Source organism: Hylobates moloch, unplaced genomic scaffold (genome assembly GCF_009828535.3).
Source record: "Hylobates moloch isolate HMO894 unplaced genomic scaffold, HMol_V3 SCAFFOLD_7, whole genome shotgun sequence".
NCBI lineage: Eukaryota > Metazoa > Chordata > Mammalia > Primates > Hylobatidae > Hylobates > Hylobates moloch.
In genome coordinates this window covers 47,900,847-47,917,508 of record NW_026652282.1, presented here as the reverse complement: position 1 = coordinate 47,917,508, position 16,662 = coordinate 47,900,847, and the positions used below count along the sequence as shown (strand labels likewise).

The following is a 16,662-nucleotide window of genomic DNA, read 5'->3' as shown; positions in this document are numbered from 1 at the left end:
TAGGACTACAGCTATTGGGACGTGCCTCCATGCTCGGCTAATTTTTTTTTTATTTTTAGTAGAGACAAGGTTTTGCCATGTTGCCCAGGCTGATTTCGAACTCCTGAGCTCGAACGATTCACCTGCCTCAGCCTCCCAAAGTACTGAGATTACAGGCATGAGCCATTGTGCCTGAACAGTGATTAAGTCTTCTACATGTGTTGTCTATGTGGCATGATAGAAAGGGGAGAAGTATTAGTATTTTAGATTATTTATTTATTTTTGGTGAATGGGGGCTAGGTGAAGTAGGGAGAACGAGTAGATGAGTTACTTACTTTTTTAAAATAGATAAATATGTTTGATCTTGAGTGTCTGGAAAGGGAGGCTATCCACTAGTAAAAAAGGAAAAATATTATATATCTCTTTGTTTTTTGAGACAGCGTCTCACTTTGTCACTCAGGCTAGAGTGCAGTGTGGCGCAAATATGGCTCTCTACAATCTCGACCTCCCGGGTTCAAGTGATCCTCCCGCCTCAGCCCCCTAAGTAGCTGGGACTACAGACATACACCACTATGCCCGGCTAATTTTTGTATTTTTTGTAGAGACAGGGTTTTGTCATGTTGCTCAGGCTGGTCTTAAACTCCTGAGCCTAAGCAATGCACCCACCTGGACCTCCCAAATTGTTGGGATTACAGATGTGAGCCACTGTGCCTGGCCTGATACATCTCTTAGTTAATAATAGAAAACAACAAAGTAAAATAAATAAAGAGCATAAAATAAGATTGAAAGAGTAAAATTAAGTATATTATTTGCTGTACCAAATGTGGACATGTTGCATTTACTTAGTAAGAAACTCAGATTGTCAGGTAGAGTTAAAACACAAAACTCACGTGTTGTTTACTAAAATCATACTTAAAGCAGTGATAAAGAAAAGGTAAAGATATAAACAAGCAAAGAGAAAGTAAGAGTGGCAATGTTTTTTGTTTCTTGTTTTTTTTTTTTTGAGACAGAGTCTCACTCTGTCGCCCAGGCTGGAGTGCAGTGGCATGGCCTTGGCTCACTGCAACCTCTGCCTCTTGGGCTCAAGTGATTCTCATGTCTCAGCCTCCCAAGTAGCTGGGATTACATGCACGTGCCACCACACCTGGCTAATTTTTTGTGTTTCTATTAGAGACAGGGTTTCACCATGTCGGCTAGGCTGGTCTCAAGCTCCTGACCTCAGGCGATCTGCCCGCCTGGGCCTCCCAAAGTGCTGGGATTACAGGTGTGAGCCACCACACCTGGCCCCAAAGTGGCAATGTTAATGTACATCAAAAAAGGAGGAAAACAAGGTTAAAACATTAGACAGGATATTATGAAATTATATACTTCATAGTTCACAAAGATGTATCAAAAACTTGTAGACACCAAAAATATTTTGGCTGAATAACCTCTAATAGCATTTTCAAAAATGACAAACGTATATTTGTAGTGGGAAATTTCATGTACATTTCTTTCAGCATAGGACAGATCTAGTACACAAAAAGTGAGTAAATACAGAGGAGTTGTGCCAGGCATGGTGGCTCACGCCTGTAATCCCAGCACTTTGGGAGGCCGAGGCAGGTGGATCACCTGAGGTCGGGAGTTCAAGATCAGCCTGACCAACATGGAGAAACCCCATCTCTACTAAAAATACAAAATTAGCCAGGGTGGTGGCGCATGCCTGTAATCACAGCTACTCGGGAGGCTGAGGCAGGAGAATTGCTTGAACCCGGGAGACGGAGGTTGCGGTGAGCCAAGATTGTGCCGTTGCACTCCAGCCTGGGCAACAAGAGCAAAACTCCATCTCAAAAAAAAAAAAAAAAAAAATACAGAGGAGTTGAATAATATAATCCACAATCCACAAACTTTATTCGATGGATGTATAGAACTTTAAATCCTTCAAACAAGAAATATACATTGTTATATGTGGCCCCCAAAAACCCTTAAGTTAAAGCAGAGAGATTTTGTACTTGCATTACTCAATAAGATTGGAAATAAATAATGAAATAAATAACCAAAAGATTCTTAACTAATTAGAGAGCAGAAATCACATTCCTAGGTAAATTTTGAATCAAAGAGAAAATGAAAACTGAGATTATAAACTAGAAAGCAATGAAAAAGAGAAGGCATTACAACAAAACCTGTGAGTCATTGCAAAAGTTGTACCTGTTAGAAAATTTATAGTCTAAAATATCTTCATTATTAATGAACAATAACTAAAGGAATTTAGTGCTCATGTTAAGAAATTAGGAAAATAACAGCAAAAGAAAGGAAGAGGGAATTCAGAAAAACTGAAATTAATTTAAAATTTATGTACATAAAAATAGGATAAATAGATTTTATTATTTTGGGCTTTCTGAAAAATGATTAATGTACCTGATGAAGAAAATAGGGCAGAAATACACAAGGGAAGGAATGAGACGGCCGGGCGCAATAGCTCACTCCTGTAATCCCAGCACTTTGGGAGACTGAGGCAGGTGGATCACTTCAGGTCAAGAGTTCAAGACCAGCCTGGTCAACATGGTGAAACCCCATCTCTACTAAAAATACAAAAATTAGCTGGGCGGGGTGGTGGGCACCTGTAATCCCAGTTACAGGTGAGGCTGAGGCAGGAGAATCACTTGACCCTGGGAAGCAGAGGTTGCAGTAAGCTGAGATCGCACCACTGCACTCCAGCCTGGGCAACAGAGCAAGACTCCGTCTAGAAAAAAAGGAATGAGAAATAAAACATAGCATGCTATGAAAGAGAATAAAAGAAATTAGAAGATAATGTCATGTACAACTTTGATAACAAAATTTTTCCAACATTTTATTTTTTGAATTTAATTTTTTTGGGACAGGGTCTCACTCCGTCACCCAGGTTGGAGTGCAGTGGCATGATCTTGGCTCACTGCAACCTCTGCCTCCCAGGTTCAAGCAATTCTCCCACCTTACCCTCTCGAGTAGTTGGGGACTACAAACATGCACCACCACACCCAGCTGTAGTTTTTATTATTTTTTTTTTGTAGAGACGGGGGTCTCACTATGTTAGCCATGCTGGTCTCGAACTGGGCTCAGGTGCTCCTCCCACCTCAGCCTCCCAAAGTGCCAGAATTATAGGTGTGAGCCACTGTGCCCAGCCCATACCTTCCTTTTCTAACTTTTTGTGGCCACATTTTTATTGAAGTTCTTTGAGTAATATGGTCAGAGACGGTGTATGGGGTGGTGTACTGTCTGTGTCCCTGTTGTCTAGAAATGTAGGATTTTTTCACTTTTAAACTTGATGGATAGCTTGTCTGGGATCAGAATTTTAGGGCCATAGTTCTCCCTCAGAATTCTGTAAAATTGTTCCTTTGACTTCTAGCAGTTAATGTAGCAGATTAGAGGTCCAATGCCTATTTGAATGTCTCACTGGTTCATAACCTAATATTTCTGTATGGAAACCTAGAGCACTTTTATTTTGGCAATTCAGAAATTTAATTAGATTAAATGTCTAGATGTTTTAACACTTCTATTGTTCTTGTTCTGACATTACAGATGTTTTAGATATGGAAACTCAGGGATTTCTTAGGGAAACTTTCCTATCTGCTTTATTGCTTTTTCTCAATTCATTTTGAGATACTGTTTTTCAAGATACTGATTATTACTCAGGTGGGTTTATAATGTACTTATGAAATGTAACAGTTGCTGCATTGCCATGTTGGAGGAGTCACAGTAACTAATAAGGGATATCTGTGATGATACAAGTCTTGAGAAAAGCATTGACAGGCAAAAATAAATAAATATACACATCCATGCATAAATGCAATAAAGCATTCAGTTGAGTGGTATTAGAAATGTGCATGAGAATTTTCATGACTTTATTTTGGAACTTGTTATTCCTTTTCAGGACCGAAAGTTAACCAAAGCTGAGCAGCAAAGATTCAAGGAAGAAGCAGAGATGTTGAAGGGTCTCCAGCACCCCAATATAGTTCGATTTTATGATTCCTGGGAATCTATATTAAAAGGAAAGAAATGTATTGTATTAGTGACTGAACTAATGACATCTGGGACCTTAAAGACGTAAGTTGACCCTGATGGTGCCAATGTAGTTTTATTTGGAAATAATTTTCAGGAGTCATAACAATTTTTATAAAATAAAACTACTCAAAGAATTTTTAGAATCTGCCCAGGTGCAGTGGCTACACCTGTAATACCAGCACTTTGGGAGACTGAGGAGGGTGGATCTCAAGACTAGCCTGGGCAACATGGTGAAACCTTGTCTCTACCAAAAAAATACAAAAATTAGCCAGATGTGGCAGCACACACCTGTAGTCCCAGCTACTCAGGAGGCTGAGGTTGGAGGATGGCTTGAGCCTGGGAGGTGGAGGTTGCAGTGAGCCATGATCATGCCACTGTATTCCAGCCTGATTGACAAAGCCAGATCCTGTCTCAAAAAAAAAAAAAAAGGATTTGTAGATTCGAATCTAGTGACTGTTTTAAGTTAGGTTAAAAAATTGAGATGTTAATGAAGTTTGTTAAAAAAAATACAGTACTGAGAAGTTAATGTTTGTGGGATATTATAGAATTTTAGAATTAAAAATCATTATAGAGAATATAATTTTATTTATTTTATTATTTTTTGGGACAGGATCTCTGTCACCCAGACTGGAGTGGTGCAGTGGCATGATCATGGCTAACTGCAGCTTCGACCTCCTTGGGCTCAAGTGACCCTCCCACCTCAGCCTCCTGAGTAGCTGGAACCACAAGCATGCAGCAACATGCCTGGCTAATTTTTTTTTTAATAATTTTTGTAGAGATGGGGTTTCGCCATGTTGCCCAGGCTGGTCTCAAATTCCTGGGCTAAAACAATCCGCCCACCTCAGCCTCCCAAAGTGCTAGGGTTATAGGAGTGAGGCACCATGCCCGGCCATAATTTTATTTTGTAGAAGATAATGGAAGGTTGGAGGGCTTGGTCAAGTTCAAATATCTAGTGAGTGATACTATCATGATATTATAGTATTATAGTATATTATTACAGTATTATATATAGTATAATATGTAGTATTATATAGTATAATATTATAGTATTATAGACTATTAATTATAGTCTTTTATTTCTAACCACAATTATTCATTTGGTGAATAATGACTTGTAAATATTAAATGTGGTTTAATCACTTGCAAATATTAAATATGGTGTAAACTTTTTGTTTCCTAACATTTGTGTATATACTAAAATTTTACATAGTTTAACCCTCTAGCGACTTTATATATAAGCAGTTATTAGGTAGTAGAGAAGGACTTTCTTTTTAAAATTGTGCTGCCGTTCTACAAAAGGCCACTCTGGAATGATTTTTAGTTTGAATTAAAAATGCTACACTTGGCTAGGTGTGGTGGCTGATGCCTGTAATCCTAGCACTTTGGAAGGCCGAGGTGGGCAGATCACCTGAGGTCAGGATTTCAAGACCAGCCTGGTGCAAACGGTGAAACCCCGTCTATACCAAAATACAAAAATTAGCTCGGCGTGGTGGTGCATGCCTGTAGTCCCAGTTACTTGGGAGGCTGAGGCATGAGAATCACATGAACCTGGGAGGCGGAAGCTGCAGTGAGCTGAGATTGCACCACTGCCCTCCAGCCTGGGAGACAGAGTGAGACTTCGTCTTAAAAAACAAACAAACAAACAAAACAGCTACGTTTGGTAGGATGTCTTATCTAAGAATGAAGTATTAGATTAAAATTTTTTTTTGCCATAACAGACAATAGAAAACAACTCAGTGATGGGAATCATAGTGCATAAGTTGTTTGCTTATGTAACTTACCTTAATAGTGTTCATATAATAAGCTGGATATGTTTGTTTACACATGGTCTTTTGTTTCTTTGTATAGGTACTTAAAACGATTTAAAGTCATGAAACCAAAGGTCTTAAGGAGCTGGTGCAGGCAAATTTTAAAGGGGTTGCAGTTCTTGCACACTAGGACTCCTCCTATTATTCACCGGGATCTGAAGTGTGACAATATTTTCATCACGGGACCCACTGGATCTGTGAAGATTGGTGATCTAGGATTAGCCACCTTAATGCGTACCTCATTTGCTAAGAGTGTCATTGGTGATTAAAGTTTTACAGTTTACTGGTTGGGTAAAGAGAGATTTTTCAATTGTATAGGTCTAGAACAGGGATCAGCCAGCTATGGCCAGTGGGACGAATGTGGCTCACTGCCTGTTTTTGTAAATCAAATTTTATTAGAACAGTCACACTCACTCGTTTACAGATTGTCTAGGACTGCTTTTGCACCTACAAGTGACAGAGTTGAGTAGTTGTGTGACAGAGACCATACAAACTGCAAAACCTAAACAGTTTACTATCTGGCCCTTAACAGAAAAGTTTGCCAATACTGGGCTTAGACTGAATTTGTTTTGAAATACCTATTATATATTGGCTTATTTCAGAGACATCCCAATGTATTTTTTGTGGGATAATATTTATATTTAGGATTATTGAAAGGTTCTAAGGATGTAAGTAAGAGAGTTTACTAAGTTAATTCAGAAAAATTTAAAAAGGATAGAAATAAAAACATTTTATTAATCATTACCTAATCTTGAGCATTACAAATTATACTCTATCAGTATGGAAAATTAATTATTTCAGTGCTTTATGTAGATATAGCAAATATTCAACAAATTGTATACTTAAAAATTTGCGACCAGGCACGGTGGCTCACACCTGTAATCCCAGCACTTTGGGAGCCTGAGGCGGGTGGATCACGAGGTCAGGAGTTCGAGACCAGCCTGGCCAACATGGTGAAACCCCGTCTCTACTAAAAATATAAAAATTAGCCAGGTGTGGTGGCAGCCGCTTGTAATCCCAGCTACCCGGGAGGCTGAGGCAGGAGAATCGCTTGAACCCGGGAGGCAGAGGTTGCTGTGAGCTGAGATGGCACCACTGCATTCCAGCCTGGGCAACAGAGCAAGACTACGTCTCAAAAAAAAAAAAAAAGAGAAATTTGCTTTGGAGGAGTAGAAATTAACACAGATAATCCTTATAGGAGAGGGGATGTGATCTTGGTGGATACATTTTTCTATTTCATAAAAATGTGGTGGTGGTGTTATTTTGTAGGAACTCCTGAGTTTATGGCTCCAGAGATGTATGAAGAACACTATGATGAATCCGTAGATGTTTATGCTTTTGGAATGTGTATGCTGGAAATGGCCACATCGGAGTATCCTTATTCTGAATGTCAGAATGCAGCTCAAATATACCGGAAAGTAACTAGTGTAGGTATAACTTTTTTGTTTTTACTTTTATCAGTTGCCACGTTTCATGTCGAAATTAGTTAAGTTCGACTTACTCAAAACTAATTATGGTTTAGCTCTAGGTAACAGTATTAAAATTAACAATTGTAGTGCAACAAACCTTAGATTTATACCATATGACTATGCTTCATTGGAGTCATATAAAATGCTTTGTATTAGTATCTTTGGGAAAACGTACAGGTATATCATCTACATATATTTGTTTGTAAGGAATTTTTAGTTATCTATTAGATGGATCTTATTTTTCAAAGCTGAATAATAGAGACCGACTACATGATTTCCTCTAGGTCTAAAAGCCTTTTTATGAAAGGGCATTCAAAATATAGTTCAGTCGATACAGTATTTGAGTCCCTGCTATGAGTAAATTTTTGTATTAGAAATTGTAAGGAATGCAAAGACGAGTAAGAAGTGTTTGCTACCCTCAAAGAGCTTACATTTCTAATAAGGGAATAATATAAATTCACAAATGACTATAAAATAAGAGGATGAGAGTATAGTAAGGGACATAAGGAAGGTAGAAGCAAAGTGTTATGCTTATTCAAAGGAGGACTACTTCATATCCAGTTGGGCAGCTCAAGACAGGCTGTGAAAGATTGTTTCAGGTAGCTTAACATTAGTAGGTATTGGTTTTTTAAATCCTTTTAAAATTAATATATATATATATTTTTTGAGACACAGTCTGTCGCCAGGCTTTAGTGCAGTGGCAGGATCTCGGCTCACTGCAACCTCCACCTCCCGGGTTCAAGCAATTCTCCTACCTCAGCCTCCCAAGTAGCTGGGACTACAGGCGTGCACCACCATGCCCAGCTAATTTTGTATTTTTAGTAGAGACGGGGTTTCACCATGTTGGCCAGGATGGTCTTGATCTCTTGACCTTGTGATCCACCCACCTCGGCCTCCCAAAGTGCTGGGATTACAGGTGTGAGCCACTGTGCCCGGCCAAAATTAATATCATTTTTAATTGACAAATTGTTATTGTACATATTTAAGGGGTACCATGTGATGTTTTGAGATACACACACACACACACACGCACACACACACACACAAATGTGGAATGATTAAATCAGGCTAATTAACATATCTATCACCCCACTTGCTTATTATTTTGTGTGGTAAGACATTTGAAATTTACTAAGTTATTTTGAAATTTACGGTATATTATTGTTATTATCGACTGTAGTTACCCTGCTGTACAGTAGATCTCAAAACCTACTCCTGTCTAACTGCAACTTGTACCTTTTGACCAATAGCTCCCCATTTCCTCCCCCACAACTCCCAGTCTCTGGTAACCATCATTCTACTCTTCTATGAGGTCATCTTTTTTAGATTCCATGTGTAAATGAAATCATGTTGTATTTGTCTTTCTGTGCTGGTTTATTTCACTTAACATAATGTCTTCTAGGTTCATCCACATTGTCACAAATGATAGAATTTTCTTCTTTTTTAAGGCTGAATAGTATTCCATTTTGTATATATACCACATTTTCTTTATTCATTCACTGATGAACATGTAAGTCATTTCCATATCTTGGCTATTGTGTATAGTGATGCAGTGAACATAGGCATGCATATATCTGTTTGACATACTAATTTCAATTCCTTTGGATGTGTACCAAGAAGTAGAATTGCTATGGTAGTTCTATTTTTAGTTTTTTTGAGGAAGTTCCATACCATTTTCCGTAACAGCTGTACCATTTATATTCCCATCAACAATGTATAAGCGTTCCCTTTTCTCTGCATCCTCACCAACACGTATCTTTCATCTTTTTGATAATAGTCATTCTAACAGATGTGAGGAGATACTGTTTTTTAATGATGCGGTATGCCACATACTTTATTTATTTATTTATTTTTTGAGACCGAGTCTCGCCCCGTCACCTAGGCTGGAGTGCAATGGCGCTATCTCGGCTCACTGCATCCTCCACCTCCCGGGTTCAAGTGATTCTCCTGCCTCAGCCTCCTGAGTAGCTGGGATTACAGGCGTGCACCACCATGCCCGGCTAATTTTTTGTATCTTTAGTAGAGACGGTGTTTCACCATGTTGGCCAGGCTGGTCTCGAACTCCTGACCTCGTGATCTGCCCACCTTGGCCTCACAAGTTCTGGGATCACAAGCGTGAGCCACTGCGCCTGGCCACCACATACTTTAATCTTTATCCCCTACGAGATAGGTGCAATCTTCAGTTTACAGATGATGAAACTGAGAATCAGAGGTTGTAGCTTGCCCAACTTCCTGCAGCTACTGATAATGGTGGGTTTTGACCCCAAGTCTGTCTGACTCTAGAAGTTTGTGTAAGGAGACAATAAGAAATAAGGCTACAATCCAGAATGTGGGACATTCTGTAGGACAAATGACCTAGTTTCTCCAACAAATACATTTTATGAAAGAAACAGGAAGAGAGGCTTTTATAGAATACAAGAGACTTAAGAGTAGTGGTGAGCTGGTAAATGTTTAACACCTGATTCTCTGAAGAAAGAAAGAATGCTGACTTCTAGTATTTGCTGATTTTTGTAGTATAAGTACTCCCACCATGGCTGATTTCAAGTTACCAGTGTGACCTCACTGAATGAAGAGTTGGGAAGAGATGCACTGTTGCACTCATTGTATGGTTATTTCTACCATGCAGATAGAGTAGCTGTAAATAACCTCAAACGCATAAATAATAGTAAACTGTAGTAAAATAGGGAGTGACATTTTCAGTATTTATTACCTTGGCTTTTTTTTGCTCTGGTTTTGTTTTGTTTTGTTTTGTTTTGTTTTGTTTTTGAGACAGAGTCTCACTCTGTCACCCAGGCTGGAGTGCAGTGGTACGATCTCAGCTCACTGCAACCTCTGCCTCCCGGGTTCAAGTGATTCTCATGTTTCAGCCTCCCAAGTAGCTGGGATTACAGGCGTGCACCTCCACACCTGGCTAGTTTTTGTATATATATATTTTTTAATAAAGATGTGGTTTTGCCATGCTGGCCAGGCTGGTCTCAAACTCCTGACCTCAGGTGATCTGCCCACCTCGGCCTCCCAACGTACTGGGATTACAGGTGTGGGCCACTGTGCCCAGCTTACCTTGGCTTTTAATGTAATTTATTTAATTGTAAACTTTTATAATTTAGTTTTATTTTAAATGGCCATGTTTAACAATTGGATTGCAGAATTTCTGAAAACGTAATAACATTTGTGAGCTGGTATGAGCCAGCTCATGCACACCCTACCCTATGGACCTTGTTTGGATCCTGATTTGAACAAACCAACTGTAAAAAGACATCATTTAGACAATTTTGAAAATTTGAGTATGGATTGGGTTTCAGATATTTGATATTAAGGAATTATTCATGAGTATTTTAGGGGGGACAATTATATGATTTTTTGTTTTGGAGACAGGGTTTGCTGTGTCACCCAGGCTTGAGTACAGTGGTACGATCTTGGCTCACTATAGCCTTGACTTCCTGGGGTCAGGCAATCCTCTCACCTCAGCCACCCTGGTAGCTGGGACCACAGGTACACACCACCACACCCAGCTATTTTTTTTCTTTTTATATTTTTGTGTAGAGATGGGGTTTCACCATGTTGCCCAGACTGGTCCTGAACTACTGGGCTCACGCAATCCACTCACCTTGGCCTCTCAAAGTACTAGGATTACAGGCATGAGCCACCATGCCTGAGCTACACGATTTTTTTTTAAAAAGGTTCTTATCTGTTAGAGATGTAAACTGGAAAATTCATGGGTGAAATGACGTGATGCCTGAGATTTGCTTTAAAATATTCCAGGATACAATATGTGTGGGGGCAGATAGCTGAAACAAGGTTGGCAAAATGTTGACTGTTGTTGAAACTGGTGATGGTTACCTGGGACTTCATTATGCTATTCTACTTTCAAGTATGTTTGAAAATTTCTATAAGAGCTCAGAAAAAGAGATAAGGCTAGAGTGTGTTTTTAGTTTTGGCCCATATTTTGGAAGGCCATGAATAGAAAAGAATTTCGTGTTAGATTTTGTGAGTTACAGCTCCTGAACTGTTTTTACGTAGGAGCAGAGAAAGGCAGTAATTTACCCAGAGATGAGAAATGAGTATATCAGTGGGAAGGTCCAAGAGGGCTTTTTCCATAGGTAGAATAACAGGTCAATTTTTTAAATTTTTAAAAATGTATTTATTTTAGAAAATTTATTTTTATTTTTAATTTTTTATTGTACTTTGAGTTGCTGTTTTAATAGGTCTATTTTTTGAATAGTGACTTTATTATTTTATATTAAAGTCATTAAAAATGCCATATCACAATTCAGATTTCCATCTATCTTAAGCTTCTACATTTTAGGAACTAAACTCCTAATTTCATCAGATTTATCTACGATGTAATACTGGGCTTTCTGATTCTGTGTCCTTTGAGGTAGCGTGGCAGGCGTAGAAGTAGATGTTAGATTGCTTCATTCCATAACAATTATTCTTTCCATTGTGCCTTTCTGCTTCCAGCTTAATTTGGAATTTTCTATTAAATGACTGCAATGATCTTACTTGGGTTATTTTTTAAATATTAAATAAAAGATAATAGAATATAAAATAAGCAGATTCAGGAAGCTAACCCAGTTATAGAAATATTTTGAATTGTCTGGACTTCATTTATTTGTTATTGAATTCCTAGAACCTGATAATTAGCTTGAGATACATGCTCTCAATGTATATATATATATATATAGAGAGAGAGAGAGAGAGAGAGAGAGAGAGAATTGGAATGTTTGAAATAGAGAAGCCTTTATTTTGAATTTTCAAAAGTTTCTAAAAATAGCATTAATTATTTTCTGATTTCAAAAAAGTACTTGTTTATGGCCGGTCGCAGTGGCTTACGCCTGTAATCCCAGCACTTTGGGAGGCTGAGGCGGGTGGACTGCCTGAGATCAGGAGTTCGAGACCAGTCAGGCCAACATGGTGAAACCCCATCTCTAGTAAAAATACAGAAAAATTAGCTGGGCTTGGTGGCGTGCGCCTGTAATCCCAGCTACTCAGGAGGCTGAGGCAGGGGAATTGCTTGAACCAGGGAGGTGGGAGGTTGCAGTGAGCCAAAATCATGCCACTGCACTCCAGCCTGGGCGACAGAGCGAGACTCCATCTCAAAAAAAAATAAATAAATAAACTTGTTTATTATATTTTAATTGGGATTATACTGTATGTAGATTTTGGGATCCTATTTTTCCCTACTTAATAGTACATTATGAGAATTTCCCATGTCATTAATTATTCTGAGAACATTTTTAATTTCTGTATATTGTCATATATACCTGCAGACCTAGATTTGAAAAACATACTATATATCTAACATAATATGTGTAACTTTGCATCTGTTGTCAGAGGTTTAGATTATTTATGGTTTTTTTACTGTTGTTTATAGACAACATCCTTGTCAAAAGGTTATTAAACTTATGTTCTCTATATATACACATATATATTTACAAATATTTCATTTAAAACTTGACTATGGTTTAGTGATAAAAATAATGTTTAATAAATGTCATGTTGACTTGGGCTTTCAGTTGCATCATTTGTTACTAGAAACCATTTTTTTCTCCTAGGGCATAAAACCAGCCAGCTTCAATAAAGTCACTGATCCTGAAGTCAAAGAAATCATTGAAGGATGTATTCGTCAAAACAAATCTGAAAGGTGGGTGCAATTGTAGCAAAATGACATAACTGAAAGATGCATTTTTCTCTTATCTTGCTTTGGGTCATTTTCTGACCTTTCAGTCATGCTGAATTTGACTTTTGAGTAGAAACCAAACTATACTGTAGAAGTGTATCAGTGCATGTTGTTTACCATTTTAGACTTGGATATCATGTGCTGAATTTTTCTTGAACTGACGTTTGGGTTACGTTTGTGTGTGTGCCTTTTGACAAGCTTTCATCACCTTCAGCCATCAGCTTAACAGTCAGTAGGTCCTCACAGGTTAATTTGCTTCTAACAGTTGAGAGTGGACAAAATTTTAAAAATTTGATTCTATATCCTTAGTGTCATGATAATGATAAAGCTAATATGGATAGAAGAAATATGTATTCAAGAAATCATATTCCACATTTATTTGTGTCACAATTTGCCTTATAGACAGCTCCCATTACTCTTAGCTTTTGCCTCCCTTTAGGTTTTATTTCTTATTTTATTTTTAATTTTTTGTTTTTTTTTTTGAGACAGAGTCTCACTCTGTTACCCAAGCTGAAGTGCAGTGGTACGATCTTGATCCACTGCAACCTCTGCCTCCCGGGTTCCAGCGATTCTCCTGCCTCAGCCTCCTGAGTAGCTGGAATTGCAGGTGCATGCCCATTACACCTGGCTAATTTTTGTATTTTTAGTAGAGACAGGGTTTTACCATGTTGGCCAGGCTGGTCTCCAACTCCTGGCCTCAAGTGATCCGCCCGTCTCAGCCTCCCAAAGTGCTGTCATTACAGGCGTGAACCACCACGCCCGGCCTGCCTCCCTTTAGTTTCAGCTTTGGACAGTTGCTGACTTTAAATTGGTGGGTTTGTCTTTTGATTTTTACTTCCTTATTGATGATTATTAGTAAAGGCGATATATCCTTAGTAGAAATTTTCATGGGGTTATTGGCCATTTGTGTATCTTTGCAGAAATATCTATTCAACTCTTTTGCCCATTTTTAATTGGCTTGTTTGGTTTTTTGTTGTGGAGATAGGAGCTTGGGCATGCTTTTAAAAATGAGGCTAAAAACACTATGTAGAAGTAGCTATTTTAGTTTGGATTCTGATTGTTGTTTGTACAGCCTTTAAATATGTTCTATTACCAAAAAGCATTGGAATATTGAAAAGGATTTATAGCATATTAGTATATTGGAAAAAGCACAGGCTTCATCATCAGACTTAAAGTCAAATCTGGGCTCATACTTAGCCTGTGTGACCTTGAGCAAGTTAGTAATTACATAAAACAAGTATTATTTTGATGACTAAAAGGATAACAGGCTGAGGGTAGTGGCTTACACCTGTAATCCTAGCACTTTGGGAGGCCGAGGCAGGAGGATCACTTGAGGCCAGGAGTTCACGACCAGCCTGGGAAGCAAAATGAGACCCTTGTCTCTACAAAATATTAAAATGAAAAAATTAGCCAGGCGTAGTGTCACATGCCTGTAGTCCCAGCCCCTGGGGAGGCTGAAGTGGGAGGATTGCTTGAGCCCAGGAGTTGGAAGCTACAATGAGCTATGATCATGTCACTGTACTCTAGCCTGGATGACAGAGTAAGACCCTGTCTTAAAAACAAACAGGCTGGGTGCGGTGGCTTATACCTCTAATACCAGCACTTTGGGAGGCTGAGGCGGGCAGATCACTTGAGGTCAGGAGTTTGAGACCAGCCTGACCAACATGATGAAACCCCATCTCTACAAGAAATACAAAAATTAGCTGGGCGTGGTGGTGGGTGCCTATAATCCCAGCTACTCTGGGGGCTGAGGCGGGAGAATTGCTCGAACCTGGGAGGTGGAGGTTGCAGTGAGCCGAGATCTTGCCACCGCACTCCAGCCTGGGCAACAGAGTGAGACTCCATCCCAAAACAAGCAAGCAAACTAATAAGCCAAAATAACTTTACTGTAAATAATAAAAATTTTAAAGTAAAAATTCACTATAAATAATACAGTAAAAATTCTTATTGGGAGGCAGAGGGCTTTACTTGGTTGTGCCTCCTTAAACACATCTCACTTTAGTCTTAGGGACGGGCACAGTGGCTCACGCCTGAGGCTGAGTGGGGCGGATCACAAAATCAAGAGATTGAGACCATCCTGGCCAACATGGTGAAACCTCGTTTCTACTAAAAAATATAAAAATTAGCTGAGTGTGGTGGCACACACCTGTAGTCCCAGCTACTTGGGAGGATGAGGCAGGAAAATTGCTTGAACCCGGGAGGTGGAGGTTGCAGTGAGCCAAGATCACGCGACTGCACTCTGTCCCCCTCAAAAAAAAAAAAAAAAAACCAAAACATACATCTTGCTTTAGTCTTAAAAGTAATTCATTTGAGCAGCGTTTTCTTTTTCAAAAAAATCAACTTTGTATGGAATGATGGCTTATTCTGTTTATGACACCGTCTTAGTTAAGTATTTGTCACTTGGTCACTAAAAATGTAGGGGGTTGAAAATCCTCAACTTACAGGATACCATGCTGTGTATATACTTATTCTGTTTATGTAGTGTAAGAAGAGATCTCTGTAAACATTATGCAGTACATCAGTTTCAGCTCTCCCTGGCCTGTAATACAGAGAGTTTAAATATTATGTATCTGTTTTAAAAGTTAGCAAAAGTAAATTAACTTATCCAGCTTATAAACAAATCTTTTGAAGCTATGTCCTTTGTTTCTCTTCAGAGATGGTTAATCCCTAGTACTAGGCTAGGGTTGTATCTGTTATATGTATACTCTGGTCTAAAACCAGAGTTAAATATGAAAACCACTGGACTTTGCTGAACCACATTAGCTTCACCCATGGCATTCTGTAAAGTACATTGACTAGATTATTGTTAATGGAGACAGTGACTTCTATTTATAACATTCGTAAAAAGAGTTTGAATTTTTAATGTACTTTAGAGTTTATAAATCTGCAAGAGTTTTTGGTTCCCTTTGCTGAGAATCTGCTGTTTGAGTCTGAGTAACTTAAGCCAGTGGCTCAGGGAAATTTGCCTAACGTGTACTAAGCTGCTTCTCCAGTTCTTACTAGGCATAATTTTGTGTATGTTAAACTTTGTTATTTAGATGTATTACTTGTAATAATTCATTTTTAATTGAAGTCACTCTGTATGCATGTTAGTTGGGCTTTCTTTGCATCCCTGGTAATAAATTGGATATAAGATTTATTGTTTTTGCTTCCACAGGATCTGTTAAAGAAAGAGATTTGGTTTTTATAACAAGTCAGATTAATGATTAAATTGATAGAAAATTTCAAATAAGTTTTTTGCTTTTATACAATTAATTTTTAGTAATTAAAGTGTCTTGCTATGATTGGAAGAACTGATAATGAGATATATGTTTTGTTTATTAGGTTGTCTATCAGGGACCTATTAAACCATGCATTTTTTGCTGAGGATACAGGACTGAGGGTGGAGTTAGCAGAAGAAGATGATTGCTCAAATTCATCCCTTGCTTTAAGACTCTGGGTTGAAGACCCTAAAAAATTGAAAGGCAAACACAAAGACAATGAAGCTATTGAATTTAGTTTCAATTTAGAAACAGATACACCTGAGGAAGTAGCATATGAAATGGTAAGTTAATCATACCACTGTTCCCCTCACCTCTTATTGTATCAGGGTTCATTCCTTTCTCCTCATTGCTTTCTTTCCTCTCATTTTCTCCCTTTTTTTTGAGACGGAGTCTCACTCTGTCACCCAGGCTGGAGTGCAGTGGCGCGATCTCGGCTCACTGCA

At 38.5% G+C, this 16,662-nt stretch overlaps 1 protein-coding gene across 1 annotated transcript in view; it reads left to right on the top strand.

Moving 5' to 3' along the window:
* WNK3 (WNK lysine deficient protein kinase 3) overlaps positions 1-16,662 on the top strand; it is a 150,942-nt gene that overhangs the window by 43,395 nt on the left and 90,885 nt on the right. Inside the window, exons 3-7 of the mRNA XM_032756198.2 lie at positions 3,869-4,041; positions 5,848-6,068; positions 7,077-7,234; positions 12,832-12,920; positions 16,281-16,500. Coding sequence (XP_032612089.1) covers positions 3,869-4,041; positions 5,848-6,068; positions 7,077-7,234; positions 12,832-12,920; positions 16,281-16,500 — 861 coding nt within the window. The remainder of the gene's footprint in view (positions 1-3,868; positions 4,042-5,847; positions 6,069-7,076; positions 7,235-12,831; positions 12,921-16,280; positions 16,501-16,662) is intronic.